Consider the following 19,103-nt stretch of genomic DNA (forward strand, 5'->3'; position numbering starts at 1 on the left):
AGAGCTGTGTGCCAGTGAGGAAGCCCCAGCACAAGGTTTTCCCCCTGTCACAGCAGCTCTCTTCCAAGCTCCCAAGCCCATCCTCCTGCCCTGTCTGACTGTGGGCTGAACTGTGTCCCCTGCTCTGTGACAGCAGAAGAAGGTGCAAGGAAGGCAGGCTGCGGCAGGGATTCCCCAGGAGAAGCATCCTTGGCTAAAAGAACATAATGGACCGTTTCCGGATGATCTTCCAGTACTTCCATTCAAACTCGGAGTCTGTAATGAATGGGATCTGTGGGCTGTTAACGCTGGCTAGCATAAAGATGTATACCTCCATTGACTTCAGCTGCCCCTGTCTGCCCCAGTACAACATGGCATACGGCTTGGGGATCATGTTTGTACCTCCTATCGCCCTCTTCCTCTGCGGCCTCATCCTCAACAGACAGTCCCTGGTGATGCTGGAGGAATGGAGCCGACCACAGGGGCACAGAAAGAAGGACCTGGCTGTCATCAGGTGGGGTCTGCACCGGGACTGGCATCCCTCCTTTCACCTCCCACTTAGCTTTCTCACCTCCATAGCTTTGATCCTCCTGGTGATTAATTTTCTTCTGAGATTAGCTCCCAAGACCTTCCCACATGAGCCTGGCAGGGCAGGGGCACGATAAAAGCATTTCCATCACAGTCATCTTTTATTGATAGCCTTGTGGCTTCCCTCCCTTTAGATATTTTTAACTGACTTGCACTGGTAGAGGAGAATCACATTCAATCTGTTACATACAGTTTTACGCAGTGCACAATTCAGCAGAGTGGGACAAGAAAGGCTGCAGAGAAAAGTGATTTTCAAGGTAGAAACTGAGCTGATGAGAAAACAAAGAGGGAATGAGGAAGACAAGGGAGAGCTGACAAGGATTTGTGCATGTGAGATATAAGTATACAGCTGAGGAAAGCAAAAAATGAGAGGACCATGCACTGCATTGGATGCAGGCAGCATGCAGAGCACTGCCATGCACTGCACAGGTTTCACTGGGAAGAAGCACCAACAAAGATATCCCAGAGCAGAAGAAGCTGGAGAAATGCTGGGAACAGTCCTAGGGGTAGGCTCCCTGGTTCTGGTAGGGCCAAATCCATCAAGGCTCTGGATGAGGAGAAAGCTATCAACATTTGCACACTCACCTCTCATTCTCCTGCCGCAGGTACCTGTGCTCCTCCATCATGCAGCGAGCCATGGTGGCCCCTGCTGCCTGGATCATAGTCACCCTCCTGGATGGCAAATGCCTGATCTGTGCTTTCAGCAGCTCCATGGACCCTGAGAACTTTGTGGACTTTGCCAGCGCCAGCCCAATGCAGGTGCAGCAGCTGCTGGCCAAGGTGCCCTGCAAGGATGAGGAGCTCATGAGGAACAACACGTCCCGCAAGGCAGTGTCCAGGTACCTGCGCTGCTGGTCCCAGGTAGGTCGCTGCTGGCAGAGCCCCCCATGTCAGTGAGGTGGCTGGGGCATGCATCTTCTACTCCTGTTCTTCCTTGGTTTGTGATAGCTTCACCATGGTCAGGCTGAGAGCAAAACTGCTCTTTGCTTCTTTATGCTCCAAATGTTGCCACCCTCAGGGATAATCTCCAGTGTCACTCAGCCAGGGAAAAGGAAGGAAATAAATGATGGTTTAAGCAACTGAACTTTGTTTCTAGAAAAACCAGCAACCTCTAAACCCAGATAACAAAAGCAGGTTGCAAGGAATATAGATGTCTCCTTAGGCTCTGTACAGTGTCAGAAGACTTTTCTAAATGCTAACCTTGCAGATAGGACCTGCTGTTTTAAGGACAGCATAAGCCGAGAGAGACAAAAGCAGCTTGCTCAGGAACGGTAGAACAGGACATGATGGAGAGTGGAGCCTGTCTGACCCGCACTGCTGGTACAAGAATGCTGGGTCAATTATGAGGATCAGTGGGAGGGCATTTAAAACAAGTCCTTCCCTCTCACCAAAGGGAGCTGCATGTAGTAGGGGCTCTCTTCACCCTGCTGTGGGACTCCTGGGCCCCAGAGCAAGTGTAGGTGGCAGATGAAGATCTCACTGGAGATACGTGATGACCAGAGGAGAGCACTGAAGTCCCTTCCCCTGGGATGCTCTGATGCTCAAAGCAAGTATCTGGTAGCTCCAGGCTAACTGAAAACAGTTATCCTACTGAACCACTGAAGCACAGATAAATGTCCAGTATTCACTGGGAGGAGACTACACCCACTCTCTGAGTGTGGTTCAGGGGTGCTGGACTTCAGGGACAGGAGTGCAGATATGCCACCTCCCCCATCCAGCCACACAAACTCCCTGTCTTGGTGATACATGCAAACAGCTTGTGCCTGTCTTTGTGCCTGTCCTACTCCTGTCCCACTGCTCATTTCTTATCTCCCAGGCACTTGGATGGAGTATTTTGTTGATCCTTATCATAGCAGCTTTCCTCGCCCGGTGGCTCAGACCTTGCTTCAACCAGGCCGCCCTCCTGCAGGCACGTCACTGGAGCAACTACATTGACATTGAGCAGAAGATTTTTGAGGAAACGTGCTGTGAGCACAGCCGGCTCTTTGCTCACAAATGCATCCTCCACTTCTTCGAAAGCATGCGGCAAGAGATCAAACTGCACAGCTTCAGCTTGTCGAGGGAAGGAGAGGGGGCTGAAGGAAACCAAGATCTTCTCCAGGGCATCACAGATCAGGACCAGGTGAACAAACTCCTGAAAATGTGGTACTATGAGAAACCTCCCCTGGATGTCAGCAAAGTGACCCAGAGGCATCAACTGGGGCAGGAGAGATACCCTCTGCCCTGGGCAGACAGCCCTAGAACCGGGTCCAAATTCCCCCAGCACACTGATGTGTAAAGAGGCCTTTGTCCTGCAGACACTGAAGGTGCTCTGCTATACCTCTGCACAAAGGAAGGAGCAGTGGGCAGATGACAGTGGTGCTCACATCTTCCTCCAAACCCCGAATCCCAAAGGTTCTGCTCCAGGTTCCAAAATAAAGTAGCTCTGAAGATCCAAAGGTCCCAGACTCAGTCACTATTAATAAAATTTCTCAACCAAAGGCTTTTGCGTATCACTTTTATCATATTAAAGAGTTTTCAGCTCCTTACAGCTGTGATAAAAGGGGATTTAAAGGGATTTAACCAAGACAGCAACACCTGTCTGTGAATACAAACCAAGTGGAGCAGCAGCTTCAGAGATGTGAAGAGCTCCTGCTCATTTCATTTCTGCTCAGAGAGTTCACAGTGCTGACACTGAAATGGTTTAATTGTCAACTCTTTTAGTACCACACCAATATTTACTCAGAAAGGCAAAACCACCTCCTGTATCTTCCCGTCTGCTGCCCCCAACCCAGCTGCCAAAAATTTCAGCATCCATCTAACAACCCATCAATATTTCCGTTCATTTTCTAAACAAAATATGGCAACAGGCTGCAAATCATGGAGCAGCATAAATTTAGCTGAAGATGCCTCTGGTTAGTGTCCCTGGATTAGGTTGGGTTTGCAGAAGGAAAAGGAGATTATCATATCCAGAGCCACGTGGCTGTGCTGGGGTTCAGGCAGTTGCTCAAAGCATTGGCACTGGGCCATGGGAAGGACACATTGACTGCTTGAGAAGTCTGAACACAGATTTTTGACAATCCCATGCTAGATTTTAGTACAAACCAATCTACCCAGAGGATCATCCTTGCATCACATACTTGGGCATTTCTATCCTTAGTTGCAAAAATGCTTAAATGTAACCTTATCTCTGAGCCTCTAATGATAATTACTCTCTTACCTGCCTTTTTCCAGCCACTGTTGTAGATGGTGCCAACCATGGTGTCAGTTTAGTATTTCTGTCCAGCATCGCTGTTTGGATGCATTAAACTCTTTACTGCAAACTAACCCTACACAAACACATCTATTCCTCCAGGGTGACACTCACGCTGATTCCCACTTTGTCCCTGAGAGGGAGGAGTGTAAGCTGGAGGGGTTGTGAGAAGGGGGAATGAAGAAGCAGTGTCCCATGCATGCATAGATGGGGATGACAATCCCCCAGGTTAACGTGTTTTGCTGCTGGGAGGTGGGTGACCTCCTTCCCAGGATGTTTGTGTACATGGGGTCAGGGAGGGAGGGAACACTTGGCAAAACAGCAGCATCAAATAACTCCATGGCCCACACATGGGCTGCTGCATCCCTCTGCCAGCCGAGGCCCAGCCAGAGGCTGTGGGGTGCAGGGGGATGGGCTGCAGAGTTTTTCTTATTTGCATAGCAAAATCAGCTCTGGATGAATCCCTGAGCTCCCTGGGATGTGCTCAGAGAGGGCCCATGCTGGTTGGGAATATCACAGCTGTTTTCCCACCAGGAGCTCTTTAGGTCCAGGAAGCTTCTGAGCTCTCTTTCAAAATCAGCATTGCACTTTGATTTCATCTTTGGTTTGCTTCTATCAGACACGACAAATCTCAGGCTGAGACTCAGTTCGAACTCACTACTCCACACTAGTCAAATCATCTATTTTCCTAACCAGCTCAGGGCAGAGGTCCACAGCTCCCCTTTGCATGCTGTTTTCCATGTTCTCAGGTTTTACGTCATCCCAGAATGGACACAAAATATGGAATGCAAAAAAGGGGAAGACAAACAGCTTTGTTATCTAAGTCTGGAGGGACAAAATCAGAGGATTTAAGGGCGCTGCCATATACTTTTGAAGGTCCACAAAGGTTCACATGCTGCTGGGAGGGTCAGTCTGGTCAGAGTATCTCCAATCAGACAGAGCTGTAGATACGCATCCCTCCCAGCCTCCCTGAGTCCCATGCTGTGCTCCCCTTTAAAGCCAGAGAACTCTTACATTATGGAAAATGGTGTCTGGCACCTCATGACAGGACAAGAAGCAACAGGCGCAAACCCAAAATGCAGGAAATTCCATTTAAACAGAAGAAAACACTTTAAGGGTGGTGGCACCTCCATCCATGGAGATATTCACAACCCTATTAGACATGACCCTAGGTGTGCTTTGAGCAGGGGGCATGGTCCAGACACTCTCCAGAGGTCCCTTCCCACCAGCTGTGCTAGGAGTGTGTACCCTCCTGTGGAAGTGGGAGTCCAGAGGGTCATTAGCAGCTCCCTGTCTCTTGGGGCTGGTCTGATGCTTGACCTACAGACATGTCTGACATGCTGAGGGATCCTCACCTGCCAAAAGCCTGTGAAACAGCAGGGCTGACTGCAAGGACAACTTCTCCAGTCTCTTCTCAGATTCTCCCAATGGAAATTGTGACCATTTTGATGTCCCTCCTCTCTATATCCTACATTGACTGGGACACACAAAGCCCTCCTCGAATCCCTGGCTTGGTGTCTGTCTTAGTGTCCAGACACAGGACCCCATGCTGGGAGGGACTTGGGCATGTACCATTTACCATCTCTCCTAGGACCTGGTTTCCAAAGCACAAGCAGGTTGGGATCACAGAAGGAAGCACCAGCCCTACATTCTCCTGAAAAATCAGTTGGAAGAATTTCCTGTTGGCAAGCTCATGAAAATAAGTTCCTCCTTAATAAGATGACATGGGAAGAAAGACCCAGGCATTGGCTTTTATGGGGTCTGTTTTGAATCCCACTGGCCTGCTGTTGGCTTCCATGAGAACTGCCAATGCTCAGACCCCTCATTCGTGTTTAATGAAAGGCAGTTTCCCTGGAGATCAAAAAGCTTTCTGCTTGTTATGAGGTTGATTCATGCAGGCTTTGATGTCAACTGCCCTTCGAAAAGCCACTCACCAGGCGAACAGGGAAGCCAACTTGAGCTCCTTGCTAGCAATACAGTAAGCCTCATCTGTATTCATGTAGCCAAATCTCTTCCTTTTTGATAAGATCATGGAATTAACCTTTCCACAGCAGGCAAAGCAAAGACGTGCTTCATGCTCCCCTCTGCGGTGGCATCTCAGGGTGAACTTGGCATTGTCAGCTGAGCCCCAGGGCTGGTGTGAGACATCAGAACCTGAAGCGCTGACTAATGGTCAAAACACCTAGCTTGGCTTCTTAGCTCTATGCCTATGCACTGCAAAACCTTGGGGAAAAGCACCTCCTGGATGACACCCTACGTACAGCTTGCCATCGTGACATGTCCCACAGCCACCAATGCAGCCATGTTGGTGCCCAGACAGTCAGATGTATCTTGATACTTGTGTCAACACCACAGCTGTTGCCTGGACCAGAGGGACTGAATGCCTTGCAGGCAGTCAATATTGCAACCATCTATTTTATGGCCACTTGTAGTCCCAGTATTCCCCCATATTTTGGCCAGCTTGAGGAAGCAAACTGGTGCATCAAAGCTGCTTTGCGAACCAGGAATGGAGATGCAGGAGAGCACTAACACCACAACCCACTTCTTTTAGGTTTGAGCTGTAAGAGCTAAGCCTGTCCCATCCAGTTCTGGCAAGCTGGCGAGAAGTCTGGTCAGCTCTGTGCTGACAAACATGTACAGGATCTCTGCATCAGAAAGCTCCCAGGTCTGCAGAGCTGACAGCAAAGAGCTGAACTGAGACCTTGTGAGAGAGGAGAGGGTTAGAAGTGATAAGGAAGCTTTGCACCCCAGTACCAACACGTGGGACGTGTCCAACACAGACCTGAGCTGCCTCTACCCAGGTGAGCAAAGAGCAGGGAGGGGAATGCAGGTATTCAGGTCTGCTTGGGTCCAGACCTCCTGGTGTTGCTACTGAATTAATAAGCCCTGGTAAAGTGGCACAGCTAAACTGTCAGCAATCTTGTGATGAATGGACCAGCCAGCCCAGCACCCAGCTAGCTCAGTCCTCTCCCTGCACTGTGCACTGGTTGCATGGGAAGCGTGTCCTTAGACACCTTACTCTCAGGTCAAGGCACATCGCCAAAGCCCAGCCCCTCCAGCTAAATGGATGAGCATTGCTGGCTCACGTAGTCCTTGCTCTGCCCTTCCTGTCAGGATCTGAGTGATCTTCAGAGGAGTGGCAGCTCCGCTGCACTCTCAGGGCCCAGGCTGACGGTACCCACTGGCCTGATGGGCAGGAAAGGTTCTGCACAGCCCATGCCTGCAGGCAGTCTGGGAAACACTGTCCCTCAGGGAACAGCAGCTGCCCTTGGGCCAAGGGAGTCACTGGCAGGATTTACACATCCTCCTTGTATTCCCAGTTCCTGCACACCCCAAATTTATCAAGGGCTGGGATTACACCCACAAGAAGCGGCTGCAAGAAAATCGTTCAGCCTCCATCACCCAGTGGAGTGGGTGACTGAAACCAGAATTTGATGTTCAGAGCAAAGTGCACTCAAGCCCTTCAGAAATGCTCATTGAAAGTGGATGAAAAGAAGAAATCTCAGGGAAAAACCTCGATCTTGGAACTCTGCAGGGCAGGGAGCATCTCCCAAGAAACCAGATGTACTCAGGGATCAGACACTCTCAGCAGGACCCACCTGCGGAGCAGGTATTCTGTGCTCCTATCGCTGAAGCCCTCTCCTTTCTGTGCCTATTTTTCTCCAACCCCAAAGCCAGGAAAAGCACTAAGTGCCTCTGGATGTTGCCAGACTATGCAAGCCAGGGTTTGGAAGATATTTCAGCAAGCGTTGAGGGCAGAGAGCTGTGAAAAGCAAGCAGTTACAGGTGTTGTAATCTTCTAAGTCTGACTGAAATGTGGACATTTGCAGGACAGAGGGGAGCAACCAACAGACTTCAGTAATACAGATACAATAACCCAGAGCACTGAGAGCTTTAAAACTCCTTCCTCTGTCTTTCCTTTTCTCTTCTCACTGCAGAATAAAACAGATGCCATTTCTCAGTGAAGTAGGTACAGAAGAGGGGCTGGCAGACGTGTGCGGTGCTTTTATTAGGTGCTGCTGTGGTGACGCTGATGTGGAAGGATGGGGGAAGCTCTGGCATCCTGCTTTTCTGTGTGTGGCAGCACTGCAGAGGTGGGGCATCCTGTTTGGTTCTGGGAGGAGCACCCACCTCCTGCATTAGCAAACAGGTTCACAGAGGCCAACCAGGCAACTCCCCTTTCTGCCCAAGGCACAGATTGCTCTGTGGAGAGTACAGCCACGGTAACACCTGCACCGTCCAGCCAAGGGAACCAGTGGCTGGGAGACTGCAGAAATGAGGATGTGGAGAAGAATGAAGCCAAGTTTATCAAACCAGAAACAACCCACATCCCACAGACCCAAAGAAGAGCAGGAGGAAGCAAACTCTGAACTTTTGCAAGCAGAAAAATCAGCAGAAAAAAAAAAATGTTTTCATTTTCTGCTTTAAATATTGGCACTGTTAGAGTGCATGCATGAATCAGTGAACTGCACAGGGACTTGTTGCTGCTCATCTTTGAACAGAGGGGCTGACAGAATGAAGTAAACTGAGGCCACAGCTTGGACCCCAGTGGGAGAGAAATCGCATCAAGGGAAGATGGACAAGTTTCGTATGATCTTCCAGTTTCTCCAGTCCAACCAGGAGTCCTTCATGAATGGCATCTGTGGGATCATGGCCCTAGCCAGCACCCAGATATACTCAGCCTTTGATTTCAACTGCCCCTGCCTGCCACGCTACAACCTGGTCTACGGGCTGGGCATCCTCCTGGTGCCCCCCTTCATCTTGTTTCTGCTGGGCTTTGTGCTGAACAACAACGTCTCCATGCTGGCAGAGGAATGGAGGCGGCCCCAGGGCCAGCGAGGGAAGGACCCAGCCGTCCTGCGCTACATGTTCTGCTCCATGGCACAGCGGGCCATGATCGCCCCAGTGGTCTGGGTCTCAGTGACGCTGCTAGATGGGAAGTGCATCACTTGTGCCTTCTGCACCTTGGTGCCCGTGGAGACCCTGGGCAATGCCAGCCACCCCAGCCTCTCCCAAGGGGACATGAAGCGGGTCCTTGCCCGCATTCCCTGCAAGGAGATCTATGATGGACAGGAGCTCATCGCCAATGAAGTGGCTGTCAGGTACCTGCGCTGCATCTCGCAGGTAAGAGGCATCACGGCTGTGCCCTCACTGGTGGCTCAGGGTTAGGCATTGCCAGCCTTAGCTCATCCCTCAAGGGAATCTCCTTGTTGAAATCAAGCTGCAGGAGGAGAGACTGGTGATTTTACAGGGGTACAAGGTGCTCACTCAGCTCCAGGAATCACACCCCCAGTGTGGTGCAGAAACCCAAGCTGTAGTCACTCGAAAAATGTGGTCCCTCCTCCTGCCTGGCAAGTCTAGGGCTGCAGGGCAGCAGTACACACACAGGCTGTATGCAGAGATTTATTTAGAGCAAGTTCAGAAGGGGCTGACATGGGTGCTGCTTGGTGGCTGGTGGGCTGTCTCCCTCTCCTCTAACCCACCAGTTGCTCGTGACTGCTTTTGCTGCTTATTATAATGTGTGCGATTGATGGGATGACAACCATGTATGCCACTAACTTCTGCCACTTGAGAAAGCAGCCGATGTATGTTTATTAACCATCCCAGGCACCACAAATGAAGAAGTGCCACTAACCGCTTGTCCTGAGCTTAATTCCCTTCAAGATCTCTTCTTCTGGCCACATTGGAGACAGGATGGTCTGACCAACTCTGATCATTCCTGTACTCCTGTTTAAAAGCAGCTCCTCTCCCTGATCTCCTTAGGGCAGACAGTAATTGCTATCCCCAGCTTAAGAGAAATGGAAGCACAGGGTCTTTTCCAAAGACACAAAACAGATTTTCCTGGGTAGATCCCAATTACCAGCTGTGAGGAAGCACTGGGAGCTGCAAAACAAGAGGTGCCACCTAGACACCCCCTCCCAGGTGCCCTTTTAGGGAGATGCCTTTACAATGCAGTTCACCCCCACTGCCTGGTGGCAGCCTGAGCTAGGACAGATGGTGAACAAGACAGACCGATCCTGGCTCTGTCCTCATCTCATCCTTCCTGTCAGACCCCATTAACAGGGGAGCCTTTCGCTGCTGCTTATCTATGATAGATGTTACTAAGTCAAACAGATCAGGAAAAGGGTTAGACAGCTGCATAAACCCAGGGAGTATCTGGAACACCATTAGTGACAAGCCAGAGGACACAAACTAGCCTAGACCCAAGTGAGGTGCAGTTGTATTGGAGGCAGGACTGGATGCAGGATTCAGTCTGGTGTTATTTATGGTCACTGGCTGCTGATGCGGGTGCATTGAACAAGGTATCAGCACAGATGCACTGACATGGTACGTGGGGTCTCCTCATCCAGTTTTGCAATGTAAATGCAGTCAAACCTCAAACTGCCCAAAGCGGAGCCAGGCTCATTCACAGCCTGGGGGGCTCCTGCTGGCTGGTGGGAAGCGCCATGCTCTGCCTGCCTGTGATGGGTCTGGTTCCCTCCTCATCTCTGCAGGCTCTGGGCTGGTGCTTTGTGCTGCTGATGACCATGCTGGCTTTCTTGGTCAGATCCCTCCGGCCCTGCTTCACCCAAGCCGCCTTCCTGAAGAGCAGGTACTGGTCCCACTACATCGACATCGAGCGGAAGCTGTTCGATGAGACGTGCACGGAGCACGCCAGGAGCTTTGCCAAGGTCTGCATCCAGCAGTTCTTTGAGGGCATGAGCACGGACCTGGTGGCTGCTCGCTGCCACCTGCCCAGGAAAGCTCCTGAAGATGCAGGGGAAGCCACTGAGAAGCTCTTGGGCATCACCGACTGGGACACCATGAACATGGCCCTGAAGAGCTGGCACCGATGCAAGCCCCCGCTGCACCTCCACCCGCCTGCCCTCCCCAGTGGCAATGGCTGGGCAGGAGAAGGGCAGCACCCAGTGCACCCCGCTGTGCCCCGAAGGGAGATGGCTGCCTACTACAGCTGGGTGTGAGAGGGCACAGTGCTGTGCACAAGCAGAGCCACACTTCTGAGAGAGGGACTGCAGAGAGGGTGGGCAGGCAGCTGTCTGAGCAAGGCAGAGGTGAGGGACAGCACCATGCTGGGCTCAGGGGGGCACCCAAAAGTCTTAGCAGTGCCAGCACAATCTCATCTGCTCTCACATCCAATCTTACAGCATTGGTAATGCAGGCAACAAGTTTTGTGCCAAGCAGGATGGCTACTCAAGTTCATGTTGGAGGAGCCCCTTGGAAGCTAAAGGGCACAATGGGGCAGGTGGACAGAGATGCTGTGTGTCCCACACCACCAAGCACCAGGTTTGTGTTGTGGTGGTTGCCAAGGCAGACACTACCAGATCTGCAAAACTTCCTTCCTTCTACCACGTGCTCAGCGCTGGGCAGTGCTATGGGTTTAGGCAGTATTAAAACTCCCCTGGTAGGGAAACAAGCTGGCGGTGCCCCTGTCTCACACTAAGCTGTGAAACCCCAAAACTCTTCCCACTGCCCTCCGCATATGGCATCCCCACAGACACACACAGCTTCCAGGCCAAGAAAAGCTTTAAATAAATTTGACCCAAGCAACAAGCTAGCAATGGGACACCCCATATTGCATTACACGTGACGGGAATGGTGTGGTTGGTGTCACAGGTAGTACTCAATGAAGAGCCCAGTATCTACACTGGGAGAGCAGCTATCACCCAGCAGCGTAGAGGGTGACAGCCAGGCCAACCCCCCGGCACAAATCTGCTGCAGGACAATTTGTCCTTGCAATTATACCTGGGTTCCTCTCTGACACAAAGACTGATGTTAAAAACACACCTGGGTGTTTGTTGAAGGGGCCAAATGAATAATTCAAGCTTACTGTTCAAGCTGTGTGCTCAGGCACAAGGATTTATAAAAGCTGTTTACAAAATCTGTTGGTGCTTCTTTCTTTGAATGCAATGAAAAGGACTAGGGAGGGGGGGTTCAGGGCCCAGCCTGGAGTGCTGAGGTGATGTGAGCTGGGGTGCTTTGCTGGTGCACAGCAGCCAGCCCTGGTCCTCGGAGGAGAAGCCAGGGATGCACCCTGGAGCCTATGTAATACCAGGTGGCTGCCCATTACCATAGAAACTGAGGATGACGGGATGCAGGCCCTCGAGGTGCCTATGGAAATTGCAGACAGGAAGAGAGTTCCCGGTGGCCCTGATTTTATTAGCAACACGCAGAAGGAAAATCCCTTTTGAGAGACGAGTTTCACCCTTGCACATCCCTTTTGAAAGGCTCATCCCCTTGAAATTCCTGCTGCTGCATTCTTGTTCAAACCAACTTGCTGGTGACTGGCATTTGCATAAACCAGTTGCATAAACATCAGTGTGTGACTCCACAGAGGCTGTGGGGAGAGGAGAACAAAGGACCAAAACGACAAGGAAATTCTCTCAGCACCTTAGCAAGCCCGTAGTTAAGGGCAGGCTTAATCCAGCTGACTCTCAGGAGAAAGGAGCGACACAGATTTATCATTAATCTTCACACCCTAAACTTTAATTAAGGCACCTGCCCAGAAATTAATAGGCACAAAACCTGATTTACAAAGCAAAGGAGATTGAAAGATAAGGCGGTTTCCACTCCTATTATTTGCAGTTCAGCGCAGTTAATGGCTCACTGAGAAAAGACACACTCGGAGTCCCCACAACGGCAAGCAGGCTGGCGGGCTCCGCAGCACAGCCATTAAGATACCAAAACAAATAGCATGCAGTTGCAAAGAGAAGCTTTCTAGGCTTTTAATTTAGACTTTTAATTTAGATTTTTAGGATCAGAGCTCTGCCCCCTCGCAGCAATTTCAGCAGTTGCAGAGATTCCTGGTAGAGCAGGCAGGTTATCCTCTCTGTGCTGGATTTTGGGGACTTGGCTCATCACCTTCAGGAGGAGACCCTTCGCTAGGGAACCCAGTACAGCCCCTGGGATTTCATCGGGTGGTCCTGGTGCTGACCCAGGTTAGCAGCAGCACCCCGAGCATACAGTGAGCCCCAGGGCCCCCAGCCGAGCTGGTAGATGCAGGAAGGGAGGGAGCCAGAGGTGTGGGAGTGCCAAGGGGTGCACTGCACCCAAATACCTGGGAGCTGCATAAACCCATCCAGGTATCCCAGTTCTGGGACTGAAACAGAGGACTCAGTCCAAAAAATCCTGGCAGCACTATCACCACTAGGCTGAGCCTAGCTTTGCTCCAGGCAGAGGGGATCATGGGTGTTGCTCAAGATTTGCCTGTGCTGGAGACATCATCTGGGGAGGGCTGAGTTTAACCCCAGGGACATGGTGATGGGGAGGAGGCTGGGGAAGGAAGACAGAGACCTCTGCAATCAGCTGGGTGGGAGCTGGAGTTGAGAGAGAGACAGTGAAAGGGAGAGAGCAATGCAAGGAGAAAGTGAGGCGTCCTCAGCTGCCTCGCAGGCATCGCTCCACAAAGGAAGCAGCGAGCGGAAAAGCCGAGCTGGGCAGGAATGCACCCCGCTCGCCAAATTGCATGCATGGCTCCCCTCGGCAGCTCAGCCCCTCTGCTCCACCCTGGGCAGTGGGAAGTGAAACCTCGCTGCCCCATAGAGCACGTTCCTGCTTCTCCTGAAAACCCAGCCAGGCTGGCATCTTCCCTGTTGGCTCAGCCAGTTCCCATGCACAAACGCAGCAGTTTCTGCCCCTTTACACGGGACCAAGGGCTTCTCCCATGCTTCCCCCTCAGCTTAGGGTGACCCCAGGCTCCATGTGCAGCTTGGGTACCACCCTTGGTTGAGCTGGGTCTCCACCGCATCCCCTGCGGACTGCATCCACCCGTAGGCTGGGGGCTCCAGTGTTTCCCTTTTGCACCCCAGCAAGATGCCCCATCTGTCCCGTTCTCCAGTCAAACCCCAGGCTGTCCCGAACAGCTTCAGCACAGCTGCATCCCGGTCTGAAAAAGGCCGATGTGCTTTTTCCAGTGACTCATTCTTAGCCTCTTCTTTTTTTTCACTTTTAAAGGCACAGCCTCAGCCTTGCACCCAGCAGGAGCCAAGCGCCTGCTGTTCGCCCCACCCAAGCACAGGGCCTGAGAACCTCCTCCCTCCTCCCAAAAGCTGACAGCCGAGGACACGTTTCAGACTGAGGGAGGAAGCTGCCAAACTCTGAAGTGTCTTCACATCAGGTCAGCCTCAACTGCATCCCCGCTTCTGCACAGCCCCGCACGCTGCCAGGAAACCCCCCCCAGCCAGAGCAAAAACCACGTGAGGAGCTGAGAAGGCTCCAGAACTGATTTCAACAACTTTTCAAGTAAGTGATTTCATGTTTTTCTTGCTTTTATGCATGTTTTTGGGAAAGACTTCAACAGATATTGCTAGAAAATGATCTGCTGCAAACAGCTTCTCCCCTCCTACCCACCCTTCTCTCTCCCAGACAGGCACCACAACCACCAAGCAGCGGAAGGGTAACCCCCCCAAAAGAGCATACTCCCCTTGGCCAGATCCTCTTACTTTTGTTTGCCATTTGCCAGGCCCTGTCAGGAAGATCACAGGGCCTTGTTTATCAGAGCTATTTGCTGGTAACTCTAATAACAGGGTTTTGAACTCCACGCACTAGAACAAGTTTGCAGGTTTAGCGTCTGGCTGCAAACGTGGTGTACCACAAAGCGCGACAGCCAGAGATGGAGGCCTGGCTCCCCATCACGTGGCTGCAGTTTTCAGCTGGGCTGTCTCCTTTGCTGAGGATATTTTGCACATGGAAAACTAGGAAGATACAGGAAGACGCTAAGGGCTGCTTGTGTTTGAGCCTGGCAATATCACAGCATGACTTTAAAGGGAACACCATGGGTTAGATACAACAGGGAACCGAGTTTCTGCCCCCTCTGCTGCCCTATGGAGGAAGGGGGTAAAACAAGATTTGGTGGGGCAGATGAACTTAAGCAGAGCAGTGATTTAAAGCACAGTGCATGAGCAAGCCTTGTACAAGAGACCATAAGGATTAAGGTGCCTATGTCTCCTCCGCACCAGTGTCCCTGCAGCCATTTCCCCACAGCTGGGGCTGGCCCAGGGAAGCCTTGCTGGGAGATGCTGGCATTGGGGCAGATTTCAAGCAGCCCTGCTGTGGGTCAGGGCTCTCCCGAGTAAGGTGCTTAAGGCTTCCTGACATGAAATCCTGTGAGGATGCAGCAAACATAGAAATTCAACAAACTTATTAAATGCAGCTTGCAAGTGGCATGGGGAATTGGGCATCACTGCAGAGGACATGGATACACCTCCCAGTTTTTCCCTGTCCTTCAAAAAGATCAGAGTACATGCTTTCTCCTTCTTGGTCCTGAGCGCCTGCAGTCCACACAGCCCAGCCCTAGGAGTGGGGTGGGCATCCCAGTATAACCAGTGTTGTACTGGGAGAAGGGGTTGAGGAAAGCCGCACAGGCAACCAGCAGCAAAGTGCACCTCTGGCACTGAGCTGTGCAGGTCCAGAGGCTCAGTTTCAGGCCAGCAATTCAAGGCTGAGCCAAGACTGTGGGCTACAACAGGGAGTACAGTTCTATCAACTCACTGTGGGAGAGGAGGAGATCATCCTGCCACACCTAATCCTAGCAAAAAAACTCCTACGTAATTGCTGATGCAGCTCTATTGGCATTTTTATCCTGGGTCATCAAGATAAACCCCACTTTCCCAGGAAGTAACTAATTTTGCTGGTATCAGCAGCCTCTCAGCATCCCCTCACACTTGCCAGTGGAGGCTGCTCCTGCCTGGTCCTCCCATGCTGCATCTCTGCCCCCAAACCAGCAGGGCCATCCTCAAAGACAAATCTTTACCTATTACTCAATATTAACTCATCAGGTCTTAAGAGGGATGTAAAAGCCACACACACAGCACTTTCAAGGCAGTGCAGCACCAGCATGCACGTGCCTTTTGTGCCTGGGCTAGCATGAGTCAGGGCTGGGGACACATCAGTGCTGGTGCTCTGGTCCAGTTTTCCCAGTAACACGGCGTCCTCCTTCGTTGTAGGCTTGGGAGATCATCGAGTGTCTGGTAGCGACGCTGACCGTAATGGCCTCTGCGAGAGGTGACTACAACCAAAGATGATGAACGTGCAAATGACAGGGCCAGAAATAGCTGTCCCGTTGGTAATGGTCGCTGTAGAGACGCTTTCGGAGAGCTTAGTGGGAAACTGAAATGGCTGAGGTTTCACACATTGCTTAGGCTAAATCCCTCTTCAGCCCCTTTGAAGTATTCCCTGCCATCAGCAACCAGCTCAAGACAGGGACGTCAGAAGGAAGGAAGAGATAGCAGTGAAGGTGTCGTGCTTCTGGAGCAGTCCCTTGTACATCAGCTGGCCCAAGGCCATTTCCCCCTCCATTGGTGTGTCCTTGGTGGTGGGAGGTGGTTCAGCACAGCCTCTCCCTGCAGTACCTGCTTCCTCCCATCCCCAGGACGAGATGGCTGCTCTCATCGCTGAGAACTTCCGCTTCCTCTCCTTGTTCTTCAAGAGCAAAGACGTGATGATCTTCAACGGTTTGGTGGCCCTGGGCACAGTGGGGAGCGAGGAGCTCTTTTCTGTTGTTGCCTTCAACTGCCCCTGCTCCCCTGCCCGCAACTACATCTATGGGCTGGCTGCCATCGGTGTCCCAGCTTTGGCCCTCTTCCTCATTGGTGTCATCTGGAACAACCACACCTGGAATCTGGTGGCCGAGTGCCACAAGCGTGGCATCAAGAACTTCTCTGCTGCTGCCACCTTCCTTCTCTTCGGCTCCATCATGGGCCGGGCAGCCGTGGCACCCGTCACCTGGTCGGTCATCTCGCTGCTGCGCGGGGAGGCTTACATCTGTGCCCTCAGTGAGTTTGTCAGGCCATCCTCCCTGGACAAGTTCCCAGCTGAGTATGGGGCTGATGTGCTGGCCAGGTTCCCCTGTAAAGATGTGCCGGCAAACCTCACCAAGTTCAGGGACGAGGTAACGCGGAGGCTGAGATACGAGTCCCAGGTAGGCACTCAGGGAGAAATCCACACAAAGTGGGTAAGACCACCTCGCTGTGTCTTAACACAGCCTCTCTCTTCTCTCTCAGCTCTTCGGCTGGCTGCTCATCGGCATCGTTGCGGTCCTGGTTTTCCTCACCAAGTGCCTGAAGCACTGCTGCTCACCACTGAGCTACCGGCAGGAGGCTTACTGGGCCCAATACCGCTCCAACGAGGACAAGCTCTTCCGACGCACAGCCGAGGTCCACTCCAGGATCCTGGCAGCCAAGAACGTGAAGCAATTCTTCGGCTTTGTGGCGCTGGACAAGGAGGAGAAGGAGCTGGTGCAGGAGTTCCCAGTGGAAGGTGTGCAACCAAGCCCCCAGTGGAATGCCATCACGGGTGTCTACATCTACCGGGAGAACAAGGGCTTCCCACTCTACAGCCGGCTCCACAAATGGGCCAAAGGGGTGGAAGGGAATGGACCAAGCCCGGAAGGCCATGAAATGCTCTTTCTGGCTTCCTAAGATGGGTGCTGGCAGTTACTCCCCAGACTGCCTGGTAGGCCTACCAGTATTGGTGCACAGGCTGAGGGTTTCACTGGGAATATTCCTCCCAGCAACACTTCTCTCAGCAGGTAAACAGGGATCAAGAGCCTCAAGGTAGAGACTAAGAAGCAGTACACTGAGCAGAGAACACCTCCCTTAGAGACAACCTCACTGCTGCTCCCAGAGACAGAAGGGGAGCAAAGAGCAGATGCAGACCTTACATCCAGCTTCCAGTGCACCAGCAGAAGCCTTGGGGAGCAAGAGGTGGGCACAACATTTCTAATCCTGCCTCCTGCAGTCCCACTTGTCTCCCCCACGGCAAGGTTAGCCCCAGTCATCTCACACACCTACTTTTGTTATTGACATTGGTATGTTCTTAGGCAGTTGTGCAGTGCCTGTTACGCAGGCAGATCCCAAAGCAGTTTCCGGGCATTACAGTGCAGAGAAAGAGGGAAGCAGGGTGTAAATTCCTGTGGCAAGAGGGATGCCATAGCACCTGGGAAGGAATGGGTCAGTAATACAGCAGCACACCAAATAACTGAGAGACTAAAATAGGAAGAATCACCAATATTCCTGGTATTCAGAAAGACACTCTAATTAACCGGTTGGAATTTGGGTATGACACCAAACTTCCTTTGTTCTTACTGAAGTGCCTGACTCTCCAATGAGTCCAAGTGGTCACAACCATAAGTTTATAAACCCAGAGGATGGCACCATCAACAGAATAGTTTTCAGGGGAGGTGGAGGCCAAGAGGCAGCAGTACCTGCTGTGAGCCACACCACTGTCTGCAGCTCATTGCATTTCTCATCCAACCATTGGATGAGTCCTGCTTGTTTGGGTTGCAAGCTACAGCAAGACCTCAACCAAAATTACTTTTATATTATGTATATATACACACACATACATATATAGTATATATGCTATGCAATTGTAGTTAGTTAGCTGTATTAGTGGAACATCTTTCTTTGAGGAAAAGGGGACAAGAAGGCTGCCAGCCAAAAGAGTTTATTACATGCATCCATCTGCTGCACTGGACAACAGCCCTGGAGTGACAAGGGACACAGGAATGGGATGGGGGAAACAGTCCTCTCCCTACCCTTTTACCACTGAATTTTCTTAAACTCTACTGCCATACGCAATCACTGCAGCAGAAGGTATCTTCTATGGACTTGGCCATACTCTGAGAAAGCAAAGCCAGAAAAGCGCAGTATCACTGCCCTCACGGTGACACTGTGCTGCCAACGGCTTCAAGGCTGCTCTTCTGGCACTGCAGTGTTCCTTTTCCCCCAGAGGTCAGCCCTACATACCCAACACTGTTTTAACAGCTGGCAGGACAATGAAGTGGGATTTTTTCCTACTGGTACTATTTCTTTATAGGTACAACTTCTTTTTACACTGCACTGTTCACTAAAAAGCCTTAAATTGCTCAAAAAAATTATTCAAACCCACAGAACTCAGAGCGGCTCACACATCAGGAGATTTTAAATAAATTATTAAATGAGTTACTTTTCATTGCCTTCTGAGTTTTTTTTCCAGGAAGGCAAAAAAAAAAAAAAAGGCATAATTTAATATTCTCTTTGAACTCAAGGGCTGGGAAACTACTTTTTCTATTAAACATTCAGATCCTCTCCTATTCAGATGGCCCCAGAATGTGAAATTTTAAAGTGCTACCACATATTACAAGTTAGTAACACCGCTTTTTAGCTATTCTCACAGTGATCAGCACAAAACTTGTACATCAGGATACTCAAATGCAGCAAAGGATAGAGAACGTATTTAGAAACCTTTTTACAAACATGTCCCCTTGCAAGAAAGAGCTGGAGGGTATTCCATGTAAAGAGGCGGAACACTGCTTAATGGGCAAAGG

At 51.2% G+C, this 19,103-nt stretch overlaps 3 protein-coding genes across 3 annotated transcripts; all 3 read left to right on the forward strand.

Annotated features, from left to right (window-relative positions):
• Nucleotides 1–206: 206 nt before the first annotated feature.
• CALHM3 (calcium homeostasis modulator 3) lies at nucleotides 207–2,845 on the forward strand (the record flags this gene model as incomplete). Its single annotated transcript, XM_080621058.1, has 3 exons — nucleotides 207–493; nucleotides 1,173–1,428; nucleotides 2,384–2,845. The coding sequence occupies 3 exons, from the start codon at nucleotides 207–209 to the stop codon at nucleotides 2,843–2,845; spliced, it is 1,005 nt and encodes a 334-aa protein (XP_080477184.1).
• Nucleotides 2,846–8,374: 5,529 nt separating this feature from the next.
• On the forward strand, nucleotides 8,375–10,761 carry CALHM1 (calcium homeostasis modulator 1; the record flags this gene model as incomplete). Its single annotated transcript, XM_080620541.1, has 2 exons — nucleotides 8,375–8,923; nucleotides 10,294–10,761. The coding sequence occupies 2 exons, from the start codon at nucleotides 8,375–8,377 to the stop codon at nucleotides 10,759–10,761; spliced, it is 1,017 nt and encodes a 338-aa protein (XP_080476667.1).
• A 5,411-nt stretch (nucleotides 10,762–16,172) lies between these two features.
• Nucleotides 16,173–17,567, forward strand: CALHM2 (calcium homeostasis modulator family member 2; the record flags this gene model as incomplete). Its single annotated transcript, XM_080620842.1, has 2 exons — nucleotides 16,173–16,715; nucleotides 16,798–17,567. 2 exons carry the CDS (start codon nucleotides 16,173–16,175, stop codon nucleotides 17,212–17,214), a joined length of 960 nt encoding a protein of 319 aa, XP_080476968.1. The 3' UTR covers nucleotides 17,215–17,567.
• Nucleotides 17,568–19,103: the final 1,536 nt, after the last annotated feature.

This window comes from Psittacula echo, assembly GCF_963264785.1.
Source record: "Psittacula echo genome assembly, chromosome: 6".
NCBI classification, from domain to species: domain Eukaryota; kingdom Metazoa; phylum Chordata; class Aves; order Psittaciformes; family Psittacidae; genus Psittacula; species Psittacula echo.